At 47.8% G+C, this 27,298-nt stretch overlaps 1 protein-coding gene and 1 long non-coding RNA gene across 3 annotated transcripts in view; one reads left to right on the top strand and one right to left on the bottom strand.

The window, feature by feature from the left end:
* Nucleotides 1–15,235, bottom strand: part of MLLT1 (MLLT1 super elongation complex subunit) — a 31,805-nt gene extending 16,570 nt beyond the window's left edge. Inside the window, exons 1-3 of the mRNA XM_053965896.1 lie at nucleotides 15,044–15,235; nucleotides 11,256–11,436; nucleotides 8,309–8,391 (exon numbers count right to left, since the gene is read on the bottom strand). Coding sequence (XP_053821871.1) covers nucleotides 8,309–8,391; nucleotides 11,256–11,436; nucleotides 15,044–15,055 — 276 coding nt within the window. The 5' untranslated portion in view covers nucleotides 15,056–15,235. The remainder of the gene's footprint in view (nucleotides 1–8,308; nucleotides 8,392–11,255; nucleotides 11,437–15,043) is intronic.
* A 294-nt stretch (nucleotides 15,236–15,529) lies between these two features.
* The window catches only part of LOC128800593 (uncharacterized), a 33,250-nt gene continuing 21,481 nt past the window's right edge, over nucleotides 15,530–27,298 (top strand). For both annotated transcript variants that reach the window (XR_008435014.1, XR_008435013.1), the window contains exons 1-3: nucleotides 15,530–15,752; nucleotides 21,017–21,178; nucleotides 25,782–25,870. This is a non-coding gene — a long non-coding RNA (uncharacterized LOC128800593). The remainder of the gene's footprint in view (nucleotides 15,753–21,016; nucleotides 21,179–25,781; nucleotides 25,871–27,298) is intronic.

Below are 27,298 nucleotides of genomic sequence, written 5' to 3'. Positions count from 1 at the left end.
AAAGCATAATCCTTTTTGAGAGAAGGAACAACTTCTGAACTCCCAGGATCTCTGCGGGCACTGAGAAAAGATTAAACGCAATGGGAAAAGGATGGCTTGGTTTGTAAAATCCTTTTCAATATGCATATTGCAGGGGCTGAATGGGAAGATATCCCAGGCTTTTGAACTTTCCAAGGGCACTTTCACCCAAGCAATCCAGAGTTTGTATGCGTGGTGGGGGGATCATCTGCGCCTCACTGCCTCTGTTCCACCTGCTGCGTTTGCAGCACAGAATGGAAGAAATCCCCTTCTTTTTTTCCACCACCCCCAAATTGCAAATACTCTTCTTGTGTATTACAAATATCGACAGGACACTGCCTGGTGTTTCTTGCAGTTTGCATTTCCAAGCTGGAAATTCAGTGTGGCAAGAGAGACTCTGCTGGGAAGCCCAGCGAGGCCGGCAGTGCCCTGCGCATTTCCATGAATGCATCCCACGTGTCTCATTCCCTGTGCAGCACTGAGCAGCTGCACAGCAGTCTTTTCCAGAATTCCCTTCCAGCAGCTCCATTTCCTGGTGCAGTGGCATTGTTGGATGGGAACAGGCACTGCGGGCTCCCAGCCCCAGCCATTAGATTTACTGAAAATAGGTTGAAACTGCTTCAGACCACCCCGGTTCCTGCTGTTTGCTCCAGAGGCCATTCCTTGGACAAACTACACCTCTAACAATGCAAAGGGTGGCAGCTACACCTGGTTTACATCGAAATCAGTACCCTGAGCTCATCTAGCAGTCGAGGTCTTAGATCCTCACCCTCAAACAGGGACAGGCAACAACAGACACAGAGGAGAGTCTCAGACTAATGTGCTGCCAACACCAGGTATTCAGACCCTCTTTTGGGAAAGTCCTGAGGAATCTACATGCTCCTGAAAGGAGTTTACTAAAACAGATACATGGGAGGAAAAAGAAAAATCCTTGCAAAATACACTGCCCTGTCATTTGCCTGTTTTCCATGCCCGTTCTCATTAACTGAATCATTAGCGAGCTCTGCGTGTGCGCTTGCTGCAGTTCAAACAGCAGCTGCACAGGGTCCCTCAAAGCCTAATAAACTGAAATGAAGGATGAATAGAAATCCAAATGTGGCCTAATAATGGCTTCTAAAATGCTTTCCCTGGTTTACAACAGAGTAAATAATCTTGGCTCTATCAGCAGTCGCAGGCTTTGGTCAGGAGATGTTTTGCCATCCCATTACCAGCTCTGCTTTGTCATTTGCCCATTTGCTTTCCAAGCAGGAGAGAGGCAGCAAGATCCCTTTCCCCCTCACCTTGGGTATCCTATTTTTTGGTGCTTTTTTCACAAGCACCAAAATATTTATCGTGCGTCTGTTGAATTTTTGTAGAATTAAGGCAGTTTTTTAATGTGCTATTCCTCCAGCTCAGAGATCACAACTGCCCTGGGAATGAGCCCCAGCAGAGTGCCCTGATCATTAAAACCTCCTTTGTATCCCCCAGGCCATAAGGAGCCCCCCACCCCCCCCCCAGTGAATAGCTGAGATTACAGCACTCCTAAAAGAACCACCACAAAACTCTCAAAGCAAAAAGCTGCAAATAAACATTCTTTCCTTTACTGCCCTCACTGCCCAGCTAATGATTACAGCTCAGGCCACTCCAAAGCTTAATCCATCCGGTCCTTCCTAAAAGGTTCTTCCCCCCAAACAACCATCAAGGGGAAGAAGGGGGGGGAGAAACCCAAGGAAAATCTCTCTCAATTGACCCAGACCTACCCATCCTCTAACTTTAAATGAAAAGCCAGGCTGAGTCCACAGTGCCACACTTCAAAGCCTTTCTCAATAACATGTTGGGATCCACACATCCTGTTGCAACTCACAGTAGCTTCTTTCTCACCCTACAAACTTTGGTTCAGACAATCCTACACACCCTTCATGTACTCCTGCTTCAGCAGCAGCTACACACACAAGCCAAGCTTTGTTCTTAGAGAATTCCACCTTCTGATATTCCTTGATGTCAATCAGAAAAACTGACAAGGGAAGAGACTTTGCTGCTCCCAAGACCATAAGCTTTTCTAAAGGGCCTTACATCCAAGAAAAGCTTTTAAAAAGGTGGTTCACATCCATTTCTAACTGGTAGATGTGAATTGTTCAGATTCAAATTCAGTGGCTCATTTGGCCATGAAATGGTTAAGCTGGTACTGGGATGTCTCAGCAAGGCACCTCAGAACCTCACTTTGCATCTGCCCCTTAAATCCCAGGATGCCAGAGAAGTAAACTACAAGTGAGCAGCACAAAGCCAGGGCTTTTATTTGCAGCTGCTGTAAACTTCTCTTCATCCAGTGAATCCCCCTATTCCACCTCCAATCTCCTGAGCTGGGTACATTAGGTTTTATTTTTACTGCTTCCTGTCTGCACCGCCTGCCACTGCGCTGTTACGAGCTCCGAAGCTGCTTTATTTTTCCTTTGAGCTCTGCAATAATGGGTTAAAGTTCTTCTGGCACTTTTTGTAAGAGAAAGAATTTTTTAAAGTCTTTTGTTAAAATTTCCTTGTCTTGTTTTTAAGGCAGGGTGTGCCCTTTGCCACTTAACACAAATCAAAAGAATTTCACTGGTAGCATGTGCATAAAGCTCATAAATCACTTTTAGAAAGCCATAAAACAAAATTATCTACAAAAATCTAGCACACCAAGGAAGCAGGCTCATGGTTATTCAATAACTATAACATCTAACACCACTTCCCTTTTGCTATAGATCCAGCCTGACAGAGGCATTTATCCAGAACGTCTGGAGAAATGAAACCCCTTCCCAGGCTGGTCCAACCCGTCTGACTGGTCCTGGAGCAGCTTCCAGACAGGGCATTGGAAAGGGAATAGCCCAATATTCAGATTTTGAAATAATCAGCCTTATGTTCCACTCAGGAATCCATTAATCACCCTTATCTTTGGGGAGATTCTCCAGGATTAAGCATTTAGGACTTCCCTCCATCAGACGTTTATTACTTTGCTTGAAAATCAGATTTCCCTAATATATTTTTATTTTATATATACATATATATATATAATGAATACAATAATTATTTAAGTATAAATAATATAGATTAGTGTAAATACATCTCTTTATCTACCCACTACTGCAAGACAAGCACTTTAATAATCTATTAACTCTTACAAATACATGATATGAAGCTGGCATGGCTGATAAAGCTGCTGTCTTTGCAAACACAGCCTTGCCACACACTGCAAAGATAAATATATATATATATATATGTATTTTCAGCATCTGGAGGTGCCTATGGATGTGCCACACATGGCTACTCAAACACACACGGCCTAGGTGTGGCCCTGCTCAGATAAAAGAGCGGGTAGATTGATAATCCATCCTCATTTCTGACAGAAAAAGGTGAAAGCAAAGATTCCCTGGACAACAGCAGCAGGACAAAAGGAATTGCTGCAGGTTTGGGAAGGAAGATGGTACAGGACAGACCTAAAACATTTCCCTCAAAGGGCAGACAAAAGGACAAGTTTCACTCCTCCTTCCCCTACTTTCAGCAACATGAGTAAACTCCAACAGGCTGAAGCTACTCCTCCTCTCCTCAAACACATCCTGCCCAAAATGGCAATTTCAGTAAAATCAAATGTCTCATGCAAACACAAGCTCTTCAACATTCCTTAGGAGTACCTCCCTGGCCAACACTTGCCCCAGCCTTCCCCAGGAGTATTTCCCAGGCCTGATGGCACAGTCCTGACACCAGTTGTAGCTGATCCTGTTTCACCTCTCCTGCCATATGTGCAGCCCACCTACAACGTCTCCACTGAGTTCCTACTTTGATACACAAATAATTCTCCCCTTTTCCAATATTTCTCTATTTGTTTTCTACATCACCTCTACAAAGGTTGCAGAAGGGGTAAAATATGCACATTTTTCTTTTGAACCTCACTGGAAAAATCAAACTAATTTTTCTGCTTTCTTTGCTTATCTCCTCCTCACTAATAGGAAAAGCCCAAGTTCCATGTATCCATTATGTAAATCCTGGAAGGCTTTTATCTCCAGCACTAAAATTAGGAGGTAGCATCTTTAAAGAGACTTTAATACAACATCTTATCCATGTTGCATTAATATCATCTGCCCTGTATCAGAATAACATGAAAATCTACTAGACCTTTAGCTTTGTGGGGAGGATTGATCTAATTTGATTAGGATGCAAAAAATGTCACAGAGAATGAATACCAAAGCCAGACCTGTATTACAGCCTCCAGATTACAACGTGTACCACTAGAAGAGATTTATTTGGAGACAACAATGAAAAAAAGCCTCCAGACTGCTGAAATTGAGGGGGAGAGGGAAGGGGAAGAGCAGGAGAAAAACAGCAATGCATTTGTTGTACCGGGTTTGTATCGATTTGAGCACCAGAAGCCACTCACAGCAGCCCTCATTACAGGAACACAAAGGATTTCAAAACAAAAATAGCACACTAACATTTCCAGTCCAAATGAACTGCTGTCATTAGCCAGCTCGACTTCCAAAAGCTTTATCAATCAACCTGCTGAGCCCCTGCCATTTGTTTTTCAGGATCAGTTACAGCAGCAAAGGCTCTGCCAGTGTTAAAGGAGACCACAAGAGCTGTGACTGCTCAGAGCCCCCAACTGCCCAGGCTCACTGCAATATTCACAATTTATATTCTGCAATTCAAATACCAGCGCTGAGAAAGCACTACTCATGGAGGAGCTGGATTGCAGCAGAAGGACAAACACAGGCCAGCAATGTTCACAGAGGATCAGAACAGGCTCTTACACCTTTTTCACACTCTGCTGACACTTCCCCACCTGACAAAAAGGCACCAAGAGCACGGAGTCTGCTGCTCCAAACACACACAATGATAACAAAAAGGGAGTCCTCCAACACAAAGAGTCAATGGGCAATTTTATGCCAAGCTGCTTAAAAAAATCCCTGATGAAGTTCATTAAAACAGTTCTTACTAAAGCTGTCCTTTTCCAGAGCACAGGTTGGTATTTCTTCAGCCAAAGCAAAGAGCACACGGGCTCTGACAGCCAGGATTTGTCATCCCAGTAACAAATCAGAACAGGGAAAGGAAATGGCTAAGAAAGGAGACTTAAAATGTGGAAAAAAAAACCTATTTCAGCCAACCCCGGCAAAGATCAATCCCCACAGACTGGCTCACTCTCTCTTTAAACCCTTTCTCTTCTCACCTTCACAAAGCTAAACATGCATCGATAAACAAATCCCAAAGCCTCTGCAAGTCTGGTTTCAGCTGAGGACACACATCAACAAAAACGTGTCAGATTGTGAAGAACATATGGCCTCAAAACCCACCCAGTTCCCCTGCCCAGTCACCTCCAAAGAGCCTTTTCACCCCAATCCCAGAACCAATCCATATCATCTACTTGAAGAGAATTACCCAAGGATGAGTCCCAAATGCTGTAATCAATTCACAATATCTGCTGCACTCACACCAGCTGATCCCCAGCAGTGTCAACAGGTTCACACAGATCAGAGTGAGAACAAGGTCTTGAAGTAATGAAGACTTTATTTGGTGTTTTAACACCATCTTCTTGAATTCAGGAGAACACAGACTGTATTCTAAACCTTTGCTATTCCTCCTCCTCCTCTTTCCCTATCTTTTAACTTTTACTCTTTTATTTTTTTTTTAATATCCCAGTACTGGCATTCCTGTCTTTGTAGAAATATTTACCTCTCAGAAAATTATCAGAGTTCTTAAAATTCCCAGATGGCATCATCAGTGGGCAGTGGTGGACAGAGGAGCCCAACTGAATATCCTGAGCTGGAAGGGACCCTCAGGGACCATCAGCCCAGCCCTGTCCCTGCACAGCCACCCCACCAAGCCCACCCTGAGCATCCCTGAGAGCGCTGGCCAAACGCTCCTGGAGCTCTGGCAGCCTCGGGGCCGGGACCATTCCCTGGGGAGCCTGGGCAGTGCCAGCAGCCTCGGGGGGAAGAACCTTTCCCTGAGCTCCATGCCAAGCCCTGGCACAGCTCCAGCCCTTCCTGGGCTCCTGTCCCTGCTCATCCCCTCAGCAGCTGCTTCTGAGCTCCCTGCAATCCTATGTTAATTCATGGCTGAATCTGAAAACACATCTTTGTTCCAATGATGTGCTGGAAGACAGAACCTTTTCCACCTTTTTCTTCAATCACCCCTTGGCCCAATTAAATAATGAGAGGTGCTGCCTGAAACTCCTTAATTAGCAATTTGTTAATCAGCTTAAAAATGGAAAAGAACTTCTCCAGAAAACATGCAGCTAAAAAACAGGGCAAAAACGAGTGTTTTGAAGATCTGTAGATTTGAAAACAAGTCTGCAACTCAACCTGTTCTCCTATTTATTTGTCATGATTCTGAAGACCAAAATGTCAGAAACAAAGAGCCTTCTCCTAAATTAACAGCTCCTTCCATTGTTTCCAGGGAGAACAGAGCCCACCTATTTCCCTTATTTATAAAAGCCACCTCTCTGCTCAGTGCTGGGGAACAACTCTGCAGTCACGTGCGTGGAGAAACAATGAGGAGTGATGACCCCAGTGGGTGTGAAAGCAAGTTCTAGTCAGAAAAGCTGCCAGCTCCATATTCCATGAGGAACACAGGAATATGAGGGACAGAGGGAAAAGAAAACACAGGAATGTAGATGGCAGTCACAACAAACAGGAGCACCTATGAAAAGACACAGAAATGAGGGAGCTCTGAGGATTTGTGACAGAAACCGTTGGAGAGCTGCAGGGAAAAGGGAAGAGTGGGGAATGGCTGGGTGAAGAAAGGAAGGGAAAATAAAAGGAAAGGGTAGAACTAAAACACAGTTCATCCCTCCCAGGCATTAGAGGTTCCACTTTTAAGGAATCAGCCTGGAGAAATTCACATTTTTTGGTCAGGAGTGTAAAGGATATTGAACCTGACTAGAGCCAATATTTAGTGCAGATGGAGAATTTTCTGATTCCCATCTAAAACCTCAGAAAAGCCACCAGAAGTAGAACTACTTTCAAGCTTTTGAGGTGTTTTTGTTGCACTCAAGTCATAGTTTCCAGTGTTTGCCAAAAAAGCTGCTTTTATCAACAACAGTCATCCCCCAGCCCCTGCCTGCCATTCTTCTTCCCAGCCTTTTGGCTTACCCTACCCACCCAAAAAACAACTTTTGGGCAAAACATTCCCAGGTTTAGGAAGGCACTCAGTTTTCTGTGGCTCAGTCCCATCATCTGGCTCATTCCTCCAACCCATAAGGTGGGGTCAGAGCAATGTGGCAGGCCAAGAACCCAGCCCAAAATGCTGATTATTCACAGAGTGACACTGCCAGGAAAGCATCCTGGGCTGGAGTGGGAACAGAAGGGAAGAGCAGACAGATGTTTGTGGCAGGGACAGGGAAAGGAAGATGGGAAGCTAAATAGAATGAGGCTGTTACATGTGGTCTGCTGTCAACACACCTGGGGTAAGGGCTGGTGCTCAGAGAACTGAGGGGGTGGGAGAGCACAGATTACAGGGATGTGGCTCAACATCTTCGGTTTAGTTTACCTCAGATCCCTCTTAGGGATCATAAGCAAAACATTAGGTTTTATTTTATTATTTAAGCAGTAATCAAACCCAGAAACATCCATTATTCATGTTTAACAAAACAATTTAACTGAAACTGAGGTAATATGAACACAAGTGCCCAATTCCCTGTTTTCATAACCTACAGCATGTGACCTCTGTGGCAGACTTAAAGCAAGCAATAAATCCAAATTTTAACTTTCATATACTTGCTGGCAATGCATCTTAAGACTTAAAATATTTAGTGTTTTCTTTCTGGAAGAGCACTGAGTAAGAACAAGGATATCTTTAAGACAGCTCTAAATACTTGTGCTACACATGCAAATGTTTGTCTTGGGCCTCTGCAGATTTCATACCTATACAGTTTAATAAGCTTGCAAATTCAAAAGCAGATTTTTTAATATATTGAGAATCAACACAGTGTTTACAAATATTTATAGCATCAGTGTTTTATGTTTATTTTCTTCCATATGTACATAAAATATTTTAAATTGCTTTAATATCCTCCATGCTAAAGAAGCTACAAGTGGTACAATCTCTGCTCAGAATCTCCAGGACCATCCACTGTCCTGGTATCACCTTTCTATCCAAGTCCATTTCTGCCAAAAGCTTTCTTTTGAAGTCTGGCAGGAGCTTCCAACTCCCAGTTAAATTCTATTTATTAGAGTAATAAAAAACACACACATAAAACAGTCACATAATTTAGACTCTTTCTGTCAGGCAGTTTCAGGCTCTGGCACAGCTCAAAACAATTAGAAGACCAGAAATCAGATTCTACCTTGTTTTTGAAGTGCACTTCAATGGGCATAATGAAGCCAGCGTAGCCAGACTCCTCCACCTTGTAGGGGGGCTCCTTGCACACTGAAAGAGAACAAATAAACGTGAGCTTGGAATTCAGTACAACTTTATCTGAGCCAAAAAGGAGCTGCAAGAGGAGAACTGGGCCTCTGACGACTCAGGGCACAGTTAAAACACTGACCTTTGTGGAAAAACCCACACAGAATAAGATGGTGGCCACAGGCTTAGTTAAGAACATGAAATCTGTTCTTGGCTCCTCCCATGGAACGGAAACATAAAACACTGCAGGCCCGAGTCTCAGTGAGATCCTTCCCCTCCTGTGCACCGAGATACAATTACATTTCTGGGCAGGCCCACAGCAATGCAAACTGCCAGTTCCAAGTGCCTGGCAAGGAAAGGCCAAGACCCAAAAGGTGGAACAGCACAGAAAGGTAAACTTTACTTTGATGCCCATATTTCTGAATCAAAACACTACCACACACAAGCAGGTGATTATTTTTGCCTTGAAACACTCCCCTGCACTCCTCAGTGCTCACAGTTGGGTAACGGCCACGCTCCAGGCTGCTGCTTCCCCCACAGGTGAACAAACCTGAAGGGCAGGTGAGCACTGCTATTTATTTCACACACAAGGAAACACGAGCAGGAAGGTGAACCAGTTTGCTGTTAAGGTCAGAGCTGCTTAGTGCAGAAACAGCAATTAGAAAAGTTAATTGCTTCTCAGAAATTAATCTGCATGTCCCTGCCTCAGTTCCCCCTGTCCCGCTATCTGGTGTGGGCTCATGCTCCTGAATCCTTCCTGTTATCCATTCCAGAATATCCAGCTTGAAGGATTCCAGGATCATTTCTTTGGCCATGAAGCAGCAGCACACAGCAGCTGCCAGGAGAAACATGAGACCCACACAGATATTCTCCCTCTCAGGAACCGGATGCACTTGCATATAATTTATGCACTACAATATATGTAAATAAAGTCAATTAGGTAATTAGAGGAATTCAGTCAAATCTTTTGAGTTTCTCTTAAGAATTTCAAGTAATTAATATGATTAGGAAACAGTACATCAAACCTAAAAGCACACAAATTATTTTCCTTTAATGTAGCGGTATTATCCCCTCCCAGCTCTAAGCACTTCTACCATCATTAAGGTGCTGGAAAGCAGCACTCTAAATGCAACTGAGAAAAAAAGGCATCACTAAAAATAACAAAAACCTCTAGACTTGCTTTAACTTGAATTTCATATAAGAACCCTGTCATTTAGAGGGAAAAATCCCAAACCAAAGAGCAGTGCCAATATGGCAGCAGGAATCTTAAGCCTATCTGCCAAGCAGCCTTTGTTCCTCTGCCACTCTATTCTGACAAATTCCAAGGGCTCCAAGAGCAATCTGCCAGCAGCACGAGCCCACCTTCAGCACCAGGATCTGCTCCAAGAGGGCACCATCTGAAGAAACCCTTCAAATAAACTCAGGAATAGGAGAGGCATTGCCACAGTATTGAGGCACAACCCAGACACGCCCTGGTCAAAGGCACACTGGCATTAGGAGCAAGCTCAAGGAAGCATGGAAAACCCAGGGACTGGGAGAAAATACCCTTGAAAGGCAGATGATACAGCAACTGACTGAGCAAAGGCCATGGTTTCCACTGCCCGAGGGCAGGGATGGATGGGATATTGGGAAGGAATTCCTCCCTGTGAGCGTGGGCAGGCCTTGGCACAGGGTGCCCAGAGCAGCTGTGGCTGCCCCTGGATCCCTGGCAGTGCCCAAGGCCAGGCTGGACAGGGCTGGGAGCAGCCTGGGAGAGTGGAAGGTGCCTCTGCCATGGCAGGGGGTGGAATGGGATGGGCTTTGAGGGCCCTTCCAATCCAAACCACTCCAGGATTCTATGTACTATCCCAACACAGTTATTTGTAATAAATTAATTACACTAGAGGACAAGAACTGTAACTCACAGATTGCATTTTTATTCTGTAAATCAGCTTTCAGCTCAGTCCTGCACCTGCTTGTCATACATCAGTTTTAACAGATCAGTTTGAAGGAGATTTTTTCAACACACAGACCAGAGTCACACCCTTGTGAATGCTGAGCACCTCTCAGTTCCTTTCTGCTGTGGACTCCCACAAATACCCAATGTCACAGGCTGTCCTAAGGCATCCTGAGTGTCCTGCTCCCAAAGCAGTATTGCCAAAAATGCACATTACAACAATTCTCACGGGCAGCTTGTATTTCTTAAAGCACTAATGCTGCAGCTTCAGTTACACAGTCCTACACAGAGGTAGGACTTGCCCCTGAGAAGGGCAATTCCTGCTCCTCCACCTCAACCTCATGAGTTCCTGCTGCCCCATTCCAAGAATAAGGTTCATTTTGCTACAGAGTCAGAAAACAAAATCAGAAAATAACACTCCAACCCAACCACAATAACTGCACTGGGCTTGCAGGGGGAATGTACAGCAAAGACACCATCACCCCGTGGCAGCATTGATTTCTACTGGGTTAAGGCTACCTAAACTGGCACCTGAGGCTAGAAATTGCAAGGATCTGCAAAACTCTCCATACCCAGTACACATCTGAGCCCAGTCTTAGAGCATCTCTCATGTGCTTCCAGCTTTTGCTGGTGAATTCTAACAAATCAAACCCATCTTACCCATTGTGTGACATGAATTATCTTCTGCTGTCACTTGTGTCTTGAGAACCTGCACATACTAATGCTTAAATAAGAGGAGAAAGCAGCTCACCTCCTGCCCTTTCAGCAGAAGAAAGGTCCCATTCTCGCTGACCTTCCTCAAACACAGTGGGGAAAGGTTAAAGCTGGAGTGCATGCAATGGACATTTCTCTCCTTTTTAAGGAGATATTTCACAGAAAAGCGACAGTTCAACACAACCTCGACTTGCAAAATGCTCTTTCATAGAGATAAACCATGCCCAGCCCCTCTGACCTCGCTTGGGTTTTGGGAAGCTCTCGTGCAGCCGGAAGACGACGCGCTCCACGAAGTGCTGGATGTCGCACTGCTCGGGGCCCCGCACGAACACCATCCAGTCATGGGTGAACCCTTCCGTGGTCGGCTTCTTGCGCAGCTGGGCCCGGTGCCCCAGCTCCAGCTTCACCTGCACCGTGCACTGCGTGGGGACAGAGGCAGGAGCGTGAGCAGAGAGAACACAAAACCGAGCTGGGAGGCACTGCATCCGCCAGGGAACACAACAACCCCCACGTGGGGATCGGCCTCAGACTGCAAACCGCTGGTATCGACGGCAAAGCTGCCACAAAAATAGCTCCCAGCACCATTTCATACCTATTTTCTTCCTAATATTAACATTGCAGAGAAAGCAGCTCTAAAAGAGGGATTGGTTTCTCTGCCTCACTTATCAGTTAAATTGTCAGCAAAGTCCTAATTGAGGAATCTTTATTTCTAGAAAGTGTCAGAGACAGAACTTGATGTTCACAGCTTACAGAATTCACAGCACTGACAGAAAACTCATCTTGAAACAGGAAAAATCAGATCATGAATTGGTGGTTTATGATAGTCTCTAGAATATATCACTCACCAGAAGAAATTATGTTTCCTGTATGATTCTAAACATATTTTATTATCTCACTTTCAAAGACCAAGTTAACATATCTGCCTGTACAATGTCCAATGCTAAACTGACCTAATTCTGATTTGCACTCCTGAATCCTACTCTGATCACTGAGTAACAGAGAAGGTGTATTCCACGTCAGGCTCAAAGCACAAAAATCCCATTAAGTGCCTTAAAAACCAAATGAAATTAATGGTGAAAATCCACGTAGTATTGCAGACTTCACAGCCAGGAGAAAGGAAATGAATTAAACAGATGTAACAGAGAAAAGGCAAATGGGATTCAGACACAAGATAAATCAAGGAAATCTTAGAGCCACATTTGTAGACAGAGAAAAACACACAAGGTACCCAACTTGTGCACATTTGTTACACAAACCAGAGCAGCAGCAGTGATTCCAAACTAAACCTGCCAAAATCCAGCTTCAGCACCAGGAGGCTCATAGAAAAAGGGGCTGGTTTTAGTCCCGACCCCATTCTTCACTTCAGGCTTGAAAAAAAGTTTCTTGCTCTTCCTAGCGAGTCCCAATTACCATTGGGAGAGGCAGCATTATTTGTCATTACCTATATTACATGCTGACCTGGAGCCAAACCAAGGGCATGTTAGACAATGAGCAGGGAAAGAGAAAGCTTCCTGAGCTCCAGACGAATGTTTAGGGAAAGTATCATCCTTATTTTCCCCCTGACAAACTGCAGCAAGGACTGTGATCACAATTAATACTCAAAAACCACTTTGCATCTCCAACCTGAGATTTTATTTTCCAGAACATGGTGAATACTTGCTGGAAAAGCACAAGTGACTCCATCTCAGCCTTCTTGTCTTTGTAAAAAGCTCTCACAGGAGGTCTGCAGAGCACCAGGCATCAAAGCCTGACCTCCCAAATTGCAGTCCAGTTCCAATTTCAACCATAAGCCTTAACACACTCTTTCAGGCAGTTTAAATCTTTACAGCAAAATACCTCCAGCCACGCAACACATCAATCCTAAGGCTCGGGGACAAACTCATCTCATTAATTCCTTCACCATTATTGCTACAGCATTTCTTTGGGATACCTTCCTCTGCAAGTTCTCTTGGCAGGCCATTTTTTCCTGTTCTTAGGGCTTATCTACAGCAGCTCCACCTCGCTCCTGCGCTAAGAACCAAGGCCCAGGGCCGGCTGCTCTTTCATGTCGCATTAAGGGCTGAGAAGAAAGGCAAGGTGTGCTTCTCTCCGAGCACAGCAATCCCTCCAACGCTGCAAAAGCATTATGGAGCCAGCCTGCCGAAATCCTCAGCTCACATTGGAGTGTGCCTGCAGGCCTGCTTTATCTGGGATGCTTCCCACAGTGCTCACATCCCCTGAGCCAGTCTGTGCCGCAGCCTCACGTTATCGATTCCGTAATTACCCTTTAAATCCTGCTACTGTTGCCAGTTACTACCCCTCTCCTGAGAAGTGCAAATGACTGTCAGGCTACAAAATCTGCCTTTCCGAGTTGAAACGGCGGAGAAATTGGAGCTGAGAACCAGATGGGGCTGTGTGGAAGAGACCGAAATTAAACATAAAAGAGAACTGTTTAACTGAGAGTGAAAGTTGTACTTGCTGCACTCCTCACACCCTGCTCCAATTAACAATCTCTGTGAATTAAGCCAGAAGTTGAAACACATTTGAAAATAAGATCTCCCAACATAACCAGCATCCAAAGTTGCTCCGCTGAAAATGGAGGGTTTTTTTCCTTTTTTTTCCAAGCGTGTCTCTCAACAAAGGGAAATCAGGATCCTATTCAAACAATTTGTAATAATACAAAGGAGCCTGCTTTCAACTTCTCAATAAACATTCTGAAGGCTGCTCTGGTTTTTGTTTGATGTGCTAATTGCCTGAAAGCCATCAGCAGCTCCCATTCCCGCTCCTGCGGGTGATTATCCGGGATAGCGGGGCTCGTTCCGAACCTCAGCCCGGGAGGTACCTGTTACCCGCTCCCCGCACACAAAAGGCTCCCCATCCCCATCACCTCAGGTAAACTTCCCGCACGCCTCCAGGAACCCCCCGGGCCTGCAGGGACTCTCCGGGTGGCATTAACCCTTCCCGGTGGCATTAACCCTTCCCGGCGCGGCTCGGGGTGGGGGGGTCGCCCTGCCGGCACGTCCCTCCCCGGCAATAATCCCAGGCAGGAATTTGCGGGAAATGCTGCTCACACCCCCTGCCGCGGGCGAGGCTGCAGCGGCCGCCCGCGGAGGGGAGAGGGCTGAAGCCCCCCCAGAAGGGTGTGGGGAGGTGTCCCCCCCTCAATGGGATTAGGGAGGGGGTGTGACCCCCAAATGCGGGGTGGGAAGGAGGAGTACCCATCAAATGAAGGCTGTGATGTGCCCCCCCAAATGGGACTGGGGAGATGATGTACCCCCCCCTTAAATGGGGGGTGTGGGGGAGGTGTGTCCCCAAAATGGGGCGTGGGGAGGAGGTGTGCCCCCCCAAATGGGACTGGGGAAGGAGGTGTGCCCTCGCAAAAGGTGCGGGAAGGAGAAGGTGTACCCCCCAAATGGGATTAAGGAGACGTGTCCCCCAAAAGGAAAGTAGGGAGAAGGCGTGCCCCCTCCCCAAATGGGGGGTGGAAAGGAGGTGTGACCCCTCCCAAACTGGATCTAGGGGATCTGTATCCCCCAAAAGGGTGTGAAAAGGAGACGTGCCCCCTAAATGGGGGTTCTAGGGAGGAGGTGTGCCCCCACAAAGGGGTGTGAGGAGGACGTGTGCCGCCCAAAAGGGATTGGGGAGGAAATGAACCCCCGCAACAGGGTGCACATAGGAGAAGGTGTGATCCCCAAATGGGACTGACGAGGAGATGTGCCCCTCAAAAACGATTGGGGAGGAGGTGTGCCCCCCCCCCCAAAAGAGAATGGGGAGGAGGTCTCCCCCTTAAAAGGTATGGGGAGGACATGCACCCCCCCCCAAAATGAGGGGTTGGGAGGAGGTGTGCCCCCCCAAAGAGGGTGTGAGGAGGAGATATGCCCCCCAAAGGGGGGCGATGCCGCCCAGCCCCCCCTTCCCGAGGACAGGGACGCCCCCCCCCATTCAGGGTCCCTTCCCCGGGGGTCCCTCCCGTACGTGCCCCCCTCTCTGAGGTGGGGGCGGCACCGCCCCACCCCTCCGGCAGCGCGGCGCGGCCGCTCCCCTCACCTGATTGTCCATGGCTGGGCACAGCAGCGCCGCGGGCCCCGCTCGCTCGCTCGCTCCCACCGCCGCGGCGGTTTCGCTGCCCGGTCGGCGGGGCGGGGGGGGAGAGAATCTCTTCCCCCGCTCAGTCCACGAGCGAAGCCGCTCTGTCCGTCCCCCCCACCCCCCTCCCCACCGCCTCGGCCGCCGCCTGCTCGGTCGCGGCCCCTCACGGCCCCGCCGCCCGCCTCATTGTGTGTCACTCACAGGCAGCGCCAGCCCCGCGCCCGCCCCGCGGAACCGGAAACCGCCTCAGCGCCACAGCGGCCCCCGCGCGCCGCCAATGCCCGCGCGCCGCACGCCGCGGGGCGGGGCCCCGCCCTCCTCCCCGTGATGGACAGGCGTATCCACCAATGAGCGGTGGGCGGGCTGCAGAGTGGGCGGGCGCGTGGGCGGGGCCAGCGCTGTGGGTCAGGCGGGGGGCGGGAGCGGGGTCCGGCCGCCCCCCCAGCCCCGTGTGGGGCGATGTGGCGGCCGCGCTGCTCCGGCTGCCGTCCCGGTGCTGTCCCTGCTTCTGTTCCCCGCGATGTTCCTCTTAGTGCACAGCCAACACAGGGACCAGGCGTGTGGGCCTCGCCGTGCGCTCCCGGCCGCGCCATCCCGCCCCTTCTCCTCCCATCCCGCCCTCGGTCCACGTTTCCCCGACGGTGTGTTAATTCCCGACACAAATGAGGTGGGAACAAGGGGAAACGAGGGAAGCCGCAGGTCCCGATGCGGCGGGCTGGGTAGCCCGGGATGGCCGGGCAGGGCTCGCCTTGTTCTCCGCAGCCTCGCTCCTTCCTGCACCTTTTTTTTCTCTCCGTCTCTCCCTCACGTTCCCCCGTCTCATTTTCCCCCGCGTTGTCTTTCATTTTCCCTCAGCGCTCCCCTTTCCCTCCTGCCTATCTCTCGTTTCCCCTCAGTTTCTCTCATTTGCTCTTGTTCTCCCCCGTTTCCCCTCACTCCTTTATTCTCCCTTGTTCTTCCTCATTTTTCCTTTGCTCTCTTCGTTTCAGTTGCCTACACTCTCATTTTCTTTCCATAGCTCTCATTTTCCTCTCAGTCTTCCTCATTTCTTCCATCGATCTCCCTCATTTTCTTTCAGTTTCCATTTTCCCTTGGTGTCCCTTCTTTTTCTTTCTGTTTTTCTCCTTTCCCTCTTTCACTCTTTTTCCCTTGTTCTCCCTCATTTTTTTCCCTTGCTCTCCCTCATTTTCTTTCAGTTTCTCTCATTCCCCCCTCATTATCTCTCCTTTTCTCCTCGGTCTGCCTCATGTCCCCCTCAGTTTCTATTTTCCCTGCACTATTCCATGTTTTCTCTCGTTTTCTCCCTCAATCTCATTTTCTTTCAGCTTCTTTCCTTCCCCCCACTCTCTCTCATTTTCCCCTCAGTTTTTCTCATTTTCCCCCTCATTTTCTTTCCCCCCCAATCTCCCACATTGCCTCTTAAGTTTCCATTTTCCCCTTGTCTCACACATTTTTCCTCCAAGTCTCCCTCATTTCCCCCTGTTTATCTCCTTTTTCCTTTGGTCTTCCTCATTTTTCCCCCTCAGTCTCCTAGATTTTCCCCCTCAGTCTTCCTCATTTCTCCCCTTAGTCTCACACATTTCCTCTCAGTTTCCATTTTCCTCTCTGTCACCCTCATTCTCCTCAGTCCACTTCATAGTTTCCTCTTTTCCCCTCATTCTCCCTCATTTTCCCCTCAGTTTCTTTCCTTTTTCCCCTCACTCTCCCTCATTTTCCCCTCCATTTCTCTTTTTCCCCTCACTCTCCCTCATTTTCCCCTCCATTTCTCTTTTTCCCCTCACTCTCCCTCATTTTCCCCTCCATTTCTCTTTTTCCCCTCACTCTCCCTCATTTTCCCCTCCATTTCTCTTTTCCCCCTCACTCTTGCTCATTTCCCCCTCAGTTTCTCTCATTTTCCCCCTCATTTTCCCCTCATTCTTCCCCTCAGTCTCCCACATTTCCTCTCAGTTCCCATTGCCCCTTCACTTCCCTCATTTCTCCCCTTTGTCCCTCATTCCCCTGCAGTTCCCTTCCCCTTCCCGCCTTCCTTCCCCCTCTCCCCCCTCTTTCTCCCTCCCGGGGAGAGTTTTATCCTTTTTTTTTTTTTTTTTTTTTTTTTTTTTTAAGAATTTTAAATGACAAGTTATAGCTCTCAATTCTGCCAGCCCTAAAGGAACGCGGCAAAATCTTTACAAGTGCAACTGGTGACTGTTTCCGAGCAAACTCGCTCAGAATTTTTCTCCGTGCAACTTTCTTGTTTGAAATAGTTTGTTGATCTCTGCGAGGCAGCAGAAAAACCCCGTGTTAGCCAATAACTCTGTGTGTCGCTGCCTGATCGCCACAGGCGAGGATTAATGGTTCCCAAATTGTTCTAAAGAGCCACTTTACCTCATCAACCTGATAGAGGATATTAGCAAAGCAAAATGCTTAATCGCTTCAGTTAACAACAACAACAACAATAAAGAGCCTGATTTGGGTTCCTTTAAGTGCTCCGGTTTTAATTTTCCATGTTTCTGTCTGATGCAGTCCCAAGAGACATCTCCTTGGACAGTCCCTTTTCTTCTCCACTGAGAAAGGGCCTCTTTCTCTGGGGGTTCTCATTGATATCTTTAATTGTGAACATTATTCCCATGCACGTGACTCTCGGGTCTAAATCTTTTTATTTTCTACCTCCCCATCTTGGCTATTCACTCACAGCCTCATCACAGTCCTTGGTGGTTACGTGCTCCCAGGGCTGAACATTTCCTGGCAATGTCTTCGTCTTTCCCAAGTTTGCTCTTGCTCTGCTGAATTTCCACCCTGTGCAAGACGTGTTGTTCAGACACAGCAGACCCTGAGCTTTTGCTTGAAAATTCCCTGTTTCTTCCTCTGAAACATCGTTGGAATTTGCTTTTTGTTTTAATTTCCCTCAATGGCAATTTTTCCATGCTTTTATTTTTGCCCAGCCTGGTGTTAATGGTTGTTTTTATGCTCTCCCAGTGCAGGACACAGCTGCCATCCCACTTCTGGTTTGGACATGGGTCACTCCTCCAGCTTTCAGGGGCAGGATCTGAGCAAGAACTTGGATACTTCCAAGATGGGAAACCCAGAGCCAGGTGCCTCAGCTTCCACATGCACTCTGGCAGGCCAATAATTGGGTATTAAACCACATTTTTACTGAACAATTTGGGGTGACCCATTTGGGGTAAGCACCACCTGGTGCTCCAAGAGCTCTCTGCTGGGACAAGCAGTTTGGAGCTGGACTTTGCTGATCCCTGTGGATCCCTTCCAACTCAGGATATTTGATGAAGTGGCGTGAACGGATTAATTTAAAATGTGCTGGGGTGGCTCTTTACATTCAACTGCAAAAACACTCAAGGAGAGAAATTCCTAGAACCAGCTTTTGCTCTGCTAGCAGTTCCCAGCCTGAACCGTTTCCAGCACAACCACTGATCAAACCTACCCCGATTTTCTTTTCAAGCTCCCCTCAAAAAGAAAAAAAAAAAAAAAAAAATCACAGCCAAGGGTAGAAAATTTGCCAGGCTCTTTGGGAGTTTTGGGTGCTGGGGACGCTGGAGCCAGCAGCCATCCAGGCTTCTCCAAACTCCTAATTTTGCAGGGAGATCTCAAGCTAACGAGCTGTCAGCCGAGTGCCTTCGCACCCGAGGCAGCCGTGGGCTGGGCTCCTGGTTCTTTATACCTATTCCAGCAACTTCTGGGCTTTGCAATAAGCGTCTGCAAATCCAATTAGCGTCTTTCTTTGTGGCACTGGATGCTGGCAGAGATCCGCTGTGCTGCTGCCATCTACAGTAGGGCCAGTGCCAATGGATAAGAAACAGCCCTTATTTGAATATTCAAATATGCAAATGAGACACGACAGCTCGCCTTCATTTTTGTTTGGTTTTTTTTATTATTATTATTTTTCTTTCCAGAGTCTTGCCTCAAAGATCCTTGTCTCAGACTGAAAGGTGTGTGTTTAATCTGGCTTGGCCCATGGTGGGGGACCATGCCAAGGGCTGGTTCTGTCCCGTGAGAGTTGAGGATGATGGAAAATAAAGTGGAAAAAAGACTTTGCACTGTGCTTATCCCTGCCTTGGCCAGGGATGGGAAAGATTTCAGGGGTGTTTTCCCAGGTTCCAGCCCTGGGAAAGGACAACACGTTCTTTCTCTCTCCTGCCTGTGCACACCACGGATGTTTGACAGGCCGAACGTGGCTGTTCCTGGGCAGTGTGAGTGAAGGAGGCAGCAGCTGGGGCCTGGAGATCAGGTGAGTCCTGGTGCTCCAGTGGGTGAAGTCCTGACAGAGCAGCCCATGCTCAGGTGTCCCCCCAGCCACCAGACTGGCAGAGCTCACCCCAGCTCTTGGGATGACCTGAGCAGCAGGCAACTGCAGACAAAACTGTCCCTTGAGGCACCTCTTCCCTCCCCTGGCTCCCTTTCTCTGCAGGAACACAGCACTGACCCCCTCACACACAGCCCCCACCCTCCCCAGCAGCCCCTCCAGGCCATCCTCATGCAGCCCAAGATGCCTGAATTGCTCATTTTCCAGCAAAATTTATTTCCTGTAGGTTTAGCATCCCTCACTCCGAGGGATGTGCATCGACTGCAAGTCCCTGTCATGGTTTCATATGTCTGTGCTTGCGGCTTGCCCTTCCTCTCTCTGGAGAAACAAGTTTGTTTCACTGTTTTTCATCATTCATTATTATTTTCTCATTACTAATTTAGTTGCAGCCTTCTCTGCTTCCACTCTTGCACTGAAGACCACGACTTCTGTGGTCAGACTGGGCTCTGAGTGGCTTGGACACCAGCCAGGGAACAAGCAAGGCTGATTCCAGCACGGAAAGAATCAGGCAGTGCAAGAAAATTATCATCTTGTAATAGCTCTAAAGGATTTAAAGATTAGGATGCAAACCTCGCATTCGAGCAGGGTTTCTCTGAGAAAATTCACTCTTCCACTTTGTGCTCATGTGCAACGTGTTTGAGTGGAAAAATCCTCAAGTTCTGGATGTCAGCGACTTCCCTGCCTTCTCTGACAGCTGCAAAATTATTACAGTGGCCTTCACCCACTTCTGCAAAGCACACCCCATGAGCCAAGTGCTCTGTGGTGTTGCCAGGATGGGCAAATCTGCAGCTGAAACCCAGAATTGGTGATGTCTAAGTAAGAAGGGGCAGAGATCTTTCTCCTGGTGTGGACCAAGGCTTTACCAACCACAGCATCACATCCTTGTGTGCAGCCTCTGAAAATGTCCTGAACCTGAAGCTGAGGGAGGATTTGGTTTCTCTGGGGGGACCTGGGTGCTGCTCTGGTCTGTGTCTGGCCCAGGGTCACCTCAGGGTGACAGGGAGAAGCTGTGAGTGAGGGGTGAGTGAGGGCTGCAGCCACGCTGGCTCCTGGTTTGTTAATCAACACTGGGATCCCTGCAGGGAATCCTGTGCTTGTTTCAATCAGCTGTGAACCCCAGCAGTGTTTATTCTTCTGAAAAATGATTTTCTTTTGCCTGGTGTCTGCCTTCCCCTTCTGCAGTTCACACTCCACACTGCAGTGTTCACAGAACATATTTAACACTGGTGTAGTGTAGCAAAAGCCCAGATTGTTAATAACCAAAAACTCTGATTGCCAAAAAGATACTCCTAGCAACTACTAGCTGCATCTGGGAAAAATTACAGACAGCTTGGAAATTCTTTAGTTCCTTATTAATGAAGGACTTTGTAAAAAAACCCAACCCACACTGTAATACAGTTTAGCTCAACTAAGTTCTTTTGTGCCCGAGGAAAATCTAAATTATAGCATGCTATAGCTACTGAAAAATGCAGAAAGATTTAAATGTACAATAACTCCCCGAACCAGAAGGAAGAGGGAAAATTTTCTTAGTAAGTGGGAACACAATGAGAATTTATTTTATTCTTTCTGGGTATTTAGTGCTGGTGAAAAGAGCCAGATGAATAGTCTCAAACACATCACGTCCCTTGCAGATGCAACATGGGCAGCACAAGCGTCCTCGAACTGCCCCGCCAACGTGACCCAGTTCTGAATGAGCAGCACCAGCTTGCTGGGGGAGAAAGGAGCCTGTCACTATTCAGCCCCTGACCCCTCTGCTCCAGGCTGTTAATGAAGGGGCCTCATTAACACCAAAGGTGAGCTTGGCATTATAATGGGCTGCTGAAGTGACACCCATCAATCCTCGCCTGCTGGCTATTGAGGTGAGGCCACCTTCCCTTCGTGCTCTGCACACAGAGGTCAGCTTTGGCCAAGTGATGTAACAGCCTGGTGCTGCCAGAGCTGGCCAGACCTGCCACGGGGAGAATTTCACCAGCTGGATTTGTCCCAGGCTGAATACAAACTGCTGGCACAAGGACAGCTGGAGAAGACGGGCCCAGGCACCTCATGGAGCAAACACAATCGTGGGACAATGGGAGGGAGGGAGATTCACTGCTGAAATCCGTGTCTGCTCTGCACAGGGCTGCTTTTGGCTGCTGCCAAAGTCTTTGAAAGGTGCCCATCTGCATGCTGAGAGAGAGGCCACCTTGTGACTGGGGACTGCCACCCTTGGCAGGGTAACCTTTAGGCTGCTGAAAAATACCAGATGAGGGGAAAAAATAGCTTGAAAAATAGTACATGACAGAAGGAGATCAGTAGAGAAGTCTAACCAGCACCAAAGAGCCTGTTCTGAGTTGTGTTCTGGGTTGAAGAGCCCAAAAAGTGAGTAGGGATTGCTATCCCACATTGCCTGGAGCAGCTGTGGCTGCCCTTGGATCCCTGGAAGTGTCCAAATCCAGGTTGGGTGGGGCTTGGGGCAACCTGGGACAGTGGAAGGTGTCCCTGCCCATGGCAGGGGTGGCACTGGATGGGCTTTTAAAGTCCCTTCCAACCCAAACCATTCCATGATTCTACAAATACACGGAGACAGGACCTTTCCCAAGGCCCTCCCAGTGCTGGGAGTTTCCTAGGGCTCTAAGGTGGCAGTTCAGTGGCTGCATACTCATGCTTGCCCTGCTTCTGAGCATCCTGAGCTCTTCTCATCTTGTGTGGAGCCTTTTCCTCTTGGGACTGGTGTTTCTGCTATTTCCAACCCCAGTAATTCAGCCTGGTGGCTTTGAGAGCCCCTGGTGTTTTCCAAGGGCAGTGGATCCCCAGCCCGGTGGTGTGTGATGCTCTCTCCACTCAGAGCACATTGTGAGACAAAACCAGAGCTCCTGGAGCTGTTTTACAGAGCCTGTGGCATTCCAAGCCTCAGCCTGGAGAAAAGGAGGTTCAGGAGGGGCCTCCTGGTTCTCCACAACTCCCTGACAGGAGAGTGCAGCCATGTAGGGGTTGGGCTCTGCTCCCAGGGAACAAGGGACAGGACAAAAACCAGCCTCAAGTTGGTCCAGAGGAGGTTTAGGTTGGATATTGTGAAAATTTCCTCCCAGAAAGGGTTGTAAAGCATTGGAATGGGCTGCCCAGGGCAGTGATGGAATCACTATTGCTAGAAGTGTTCAAAAACCTTTGGATGTGGGGACATGGTTTAAGTGGTGGTGTTGCTGGGTTAGTGGCTGGACTCAATGATCTGAACCATTGGGATTGATTCTGGGATTGTATGAAATTATTAAGAATTTCTGATTTTTTTTTTTTTTTTTTTTTTTTTTTTTTTGTGGATTCTGGGTCAGCTGCTCCCATAATAGATTCCACTAAACTGTTTTTCTGGAATGGTGTAAAAAGAGCTTTCACCTGTCTGCACAGCAACTGCAGGAGGGGTTGCCACATATGCAAATGCATGCAAATGTCCCCTGCTCTACCTGGCTCAGGTATGATACCAGCTCAGATAGTGCCCCACGCTGCAGTGGGGGCTATGCCAACCTGCTGTGACTCAGGGCATTTGGCTGGCCCTGCCATGCTGAAATTCAGCCCACTGAAACTTCAGCTTTATCAGTGCCATCGTTACCTGTGAGACAGGAGTGCCCCTGATTGCAGCAAAGCCATTTTTTAGCAGCGTGGCACATCTCAAACACCCTGGAGCTGGATTTTGTTGCATAAAAGCACAGCCAGTGCAGTTTCAAGGGAGTCAGGCTGGAATATAAAGTGACAAACACCTGTGACAAACACTGTTTTGACCAACACAGGGAGGATTCAGAACTGTCACTGTGGGGGCAAAGCTGTAACAAATTCTTTCCCTTTGTTACTTCGCCATCAAATAAGCCAGGTAAGACCCACCCATGAGTGGATCCACTGCACTTATAAAGTTATAAACCATCAATATTTGAGCTGGATGAAGGACACAATCCATTTGGACCCATTTCACACAGTTTTGGAAGTGCACTCTGCAAACATTGCAGGTTCAGGCTGCTTGGTTTGGGTGCCTGGGCATTTTTATAGGCCAGGAGATCTATTTTAAATCCATGTGAAATGTGTCACAAAACATCTGACATATGTGGGAAACATATTCCTGCACCGTCTGAGCAGGGTGTGAGGTCGCTGGGGAACAGCTTGAAAACAGCAATCATTTGCATATGGATATAGAGTTATTTATTTGGTGACACCATCCCAGGGGAAGAGGGGCACGGCCCAGGTCTCTGTAGGTCACAGGCAGTGTCAGGGGTGTTGAACTTGTGAGCAGTACTATTATGAGGGCAAATCCAAGTGGCTGAAGTGTTTGTGCCTGGAAATTTTTATTTGATCCTCGTAAAAATGTTTTGTGGAGGGTAAGAGCTAGAAAGAGGAAAATAATATTATTTTTGACCCTTTTCCCTATAATATTTTAAACACTAAGAGTCACAGAATCACAGAATGTCCCAAATTGGAAGAGACCCACAAGGATCATGAGTCCAACTCCTGACCCTGCACACACACCCCAACAATCCCATCCTGTGCATCCCTGAGAGAGTTTGGCATGGGAGGGACCTTACAGATCATCTGATTCCAAATCTTAATTGGAATTAATCTATATCTTTGCCTGCCTGTAAAGATGGTAAATGCTATTTAATGTTACATGGGCAAATCGTGAAGCCTGATAGGATGATTCATGATGAACAACACATGCAACTTGTTGCCATTTTTGCTCTGTTTCACAGATTTCACTTGTCAGTGCTCTGGTGGATGTTAATACTTGGCAATATTAGGATAGTGAACAGCAAAATCTCACATATATTAATTCCTGCATTTTCACACGACAGCTCTTCATTGATTAATTTTTAAATTGGTCCCAGAAAGCACTTAGTGAGATATTGAAATTTGCACTTTATTGGCATTACATGGCACTATTCCTTGCTCCAGCTCAGCAAAATATATTCTTAAGTGTAAGTGCCATTGATATCAATGGAATTATTCATATTCTTAAAATTAAACATATGCTTAAACATTTCAGGGAACTGAGACAGCTGGTCTCTTGTTGAAGGCCTATCTAAATAAATGCAGCATCTATGGCAGATTGTGAAATTTATAACCCCATGTACAACTTAATGTTGAGTATTTCAGCATTTCAGGTAAATCTTCAACTTTTGTTAAATATTGGTGCCAAAGAAGCAAAGTGGGACATTTCAGTACAGTCCAGTTTTATGTTTTAACATGTCTGTGAAGAACCTCTGCAGGAATAGAGACAGAAGCAACTGAATGTGCATAGAAAATGAACAAAAAAAAAAAAAAAAGTGGAGACCGACCCTAATTGAAACCACGTTTTGAGCTGTAATGGGAAGGCATAGAAAAATTAATCCTGCCATTTTAGGTATTTTGATAGCAGCCATTAGTGGAGAGTTGAAGTTATTCAAACCACTTTGCCAGACAGAAAGGAGCTGCTTGTTTTTCTTCTGCCAGCAGCAGTGAGAATGTCTTCCCAAGTGGAACCAAACCACAGGGGTTTATAGAAACAGCTGAAGAGATTATTTGATCTTTTGATTAAAACCTCATTTTTTGGTCAGCTGGTTTATTTTCCCAGGTAATGGCTATGGTTCTCCTTCCCCACATCTCTGTGATCCCTGGTCAAACCCAGCCCTGGCTGTGGGTGCAGCTCAGACAGAAGGACACAGGTGGGGACCTTGAGACCCTGCAAAAACAGCAACAGAGCATTCCCTGCAATATAGTGACAATATTTCCTGTCAGCTAGTCAGCACCTGATAGCTTCCACCTGTCCAGAACAGCCAGCAATATCTATGAAATCCTGGCATTTATGGTTAGTTTTGTCTTCTAAGAAAAGTGGACAGCAAGGATGTAGGGAAAACAGTGAGGGGAAAAAAAGGAGTATCTTTCCTAGCAGTGGTGAAGTGAGTGGGACAGGACTGCCAGACCCCAAGTTGGAAATCCTGTGTCAAACCTCAAAAGTTACACTGAGAGTTGAAAGGACAAGAATTTTAAAAGTAATAATTCTTGGAAGCTTATCTCTTTCCTTCCTGGGTTTCTCAGCCCTTTGTGTTCCTGGTTTCAAACTTTTGACTGCAGACATGAGAGATTAAAACTAAATATAAAATCAAAGCTGAACCAATGTTGGTTTCACCTGACTCCAGCAGAAGGTTCTTTAAATCAATCCTGAAGATAGCCAGGCTGGCACTAAAATCCCAGGACTTTGTGGCATCCACTCCCTGTTTCAGAACTACCCTGTCCTTTCACTCCGAGACACTTTACAAATAAAGATCTTTTCCAAAAGGCATAAGTGACACTCCAGTGAAGCAATTATTTTTCCTGGCACTGTTAAGAGCAGGGACTGAGTTATTATTAATTACTTTTGCATTATTTATGCAGGTCTCCTTGAATGTGCAATATCTTTTACAGATAAATCACTCTGCCTTGAAAAGTTTCCAGTCTGCCAGCCAGATCCTGGGAATCTGAAACAGCGGGAGGCAACTGGTGCAGCAGAACAGGTAAAAGTTAATCCTTGATGCTGCAGGACTGGTGCCTTATCAACGTTTTTCTTTCATTTGTTTTGCAATTGCACCAAATAGACTCAACTGATGCTGTTGTTTCCCAACCTCTTTAATCTGGCATCAGCTGACAGGAGCAGCCTCCATCCTCTTCCTCATTCCCACCCCTTCTCTTGCCTCTCTTTCTTTTTTGTGGTTTATGCAGCCACGTGGAGAACCAAAGCAGGGACATAATGTGGCAAAATTAAGGAGAGTTTTCTCTTTGGCCAGTCCCAGCCTGGCCCCCTGAGCTTTGCAGGTGCTCCTGGCCTGTGCTCAGCTGGTGTCACACCTGTCACACCCACATGGCCGAGGGTCTGGGCCACAGGGAGCCCTCACAACTCCCCAGGGTGTGGAGAAGGGGCCCTGCAGCCTCTCACCCCCTGAGGAGGTCCCCACTCACTGTTCTGGCCATCCCTTCGTCCCCCTGACAGCTTTTAGGGGTGTTTGTCAGCTCTGCCCCACAGACTGCAGCCGTGGCTCCCCGGCAGGAAGGACAGAGCATCCCCAGCAGCTCGGGAGCATGTTGGAGGTGCAAACCCAGCCTCAGATAACCCTGTGCAGCCCTGGGGATGCCCAGACCACCGTCACAGGCTGGTTTTGGGGCTGCTTTGCTTTCTCAGGCTGCAGCTCTGCTCGAAGCAAGAGGCCCAGCCTTGGGCGCTGCCGCCCTTTTAAAGCTGCTTTGTGGGTTTCTTTTATTTTCTCTCTTTTTTTTTTTTTTTTTTTTTTTCTCCTTCCCGCAGGTTCCCAGGGCTGGGGATTCGGCTTCTGGCCTCATCCAGAAATCCCCGAGGGTTTCAGATCCCCACGAGGCCTCTCAATGTCTTGATCTGCTTGAATAGGCATTTTTAACGCGGCCCCGGCTGTCATCGGGGCCTGTTACAGTCACTCAACTGCAGCAACATTGTTCTCCCGGCAGCAGCGCCGGGGACACCTCCCTTATTTCCATACTGCACGGGGGGATTTGGCCACTGGGCCGAGCATCCCACCGGGGCTCGGTGGCCGGAGGTGGCCAATTAGCCCCGCTCGCCCCCGGCCCAGCCCTTCACCCCCCCGGCCGCTCTCAGCATCTCCAGCCCGCGGGGCTGCTGGCGCCTGTCCATCTCGGCGGGTCCTGCCGGAGGTGAAGGTGACCCCCTTTTCCTGTGCCAGGGGCTCCCTGGCAACGCCGCCTTTTCTTTGGAAGCGGCCTCCTCCACCCCCTGACGGGGCTCGGGGCTGTGAAAGCCCCGCTGCACTTTTGAACTTGCTGCCGGCGCGTTCAGTGGCTGCGCGGGGCAGCGGCGGCGGCGGGGCCGGGCCCAGCGGGGACCCGGTGCAATTGCCCAGAAGTTATTAATAGGCTGGGGAAGAATGTGATGGGCCGGGGAAAGGGTGAGGAGGGGG

Source organism: Vidua chalybeata, chromosome 27, assembly GCF_026979565.1.
Source record: "Vidua chalybeata isolate OUT-0048 chromosome 27, bVidCha1 merged haplotype, whole genome shotgun sequence".
Classification (NCBI taxonomy): Eukaryota; Metazoa; Chordata; class Aves; order Passeriformes; family Viduidae; genus Vidua; species Vidua chalybeata.
The sequence above is the reverse complement of the archived record's forward strand: the minus strand, read 5'-3'. Positions and strand labels throughout refer to the sequence as shown.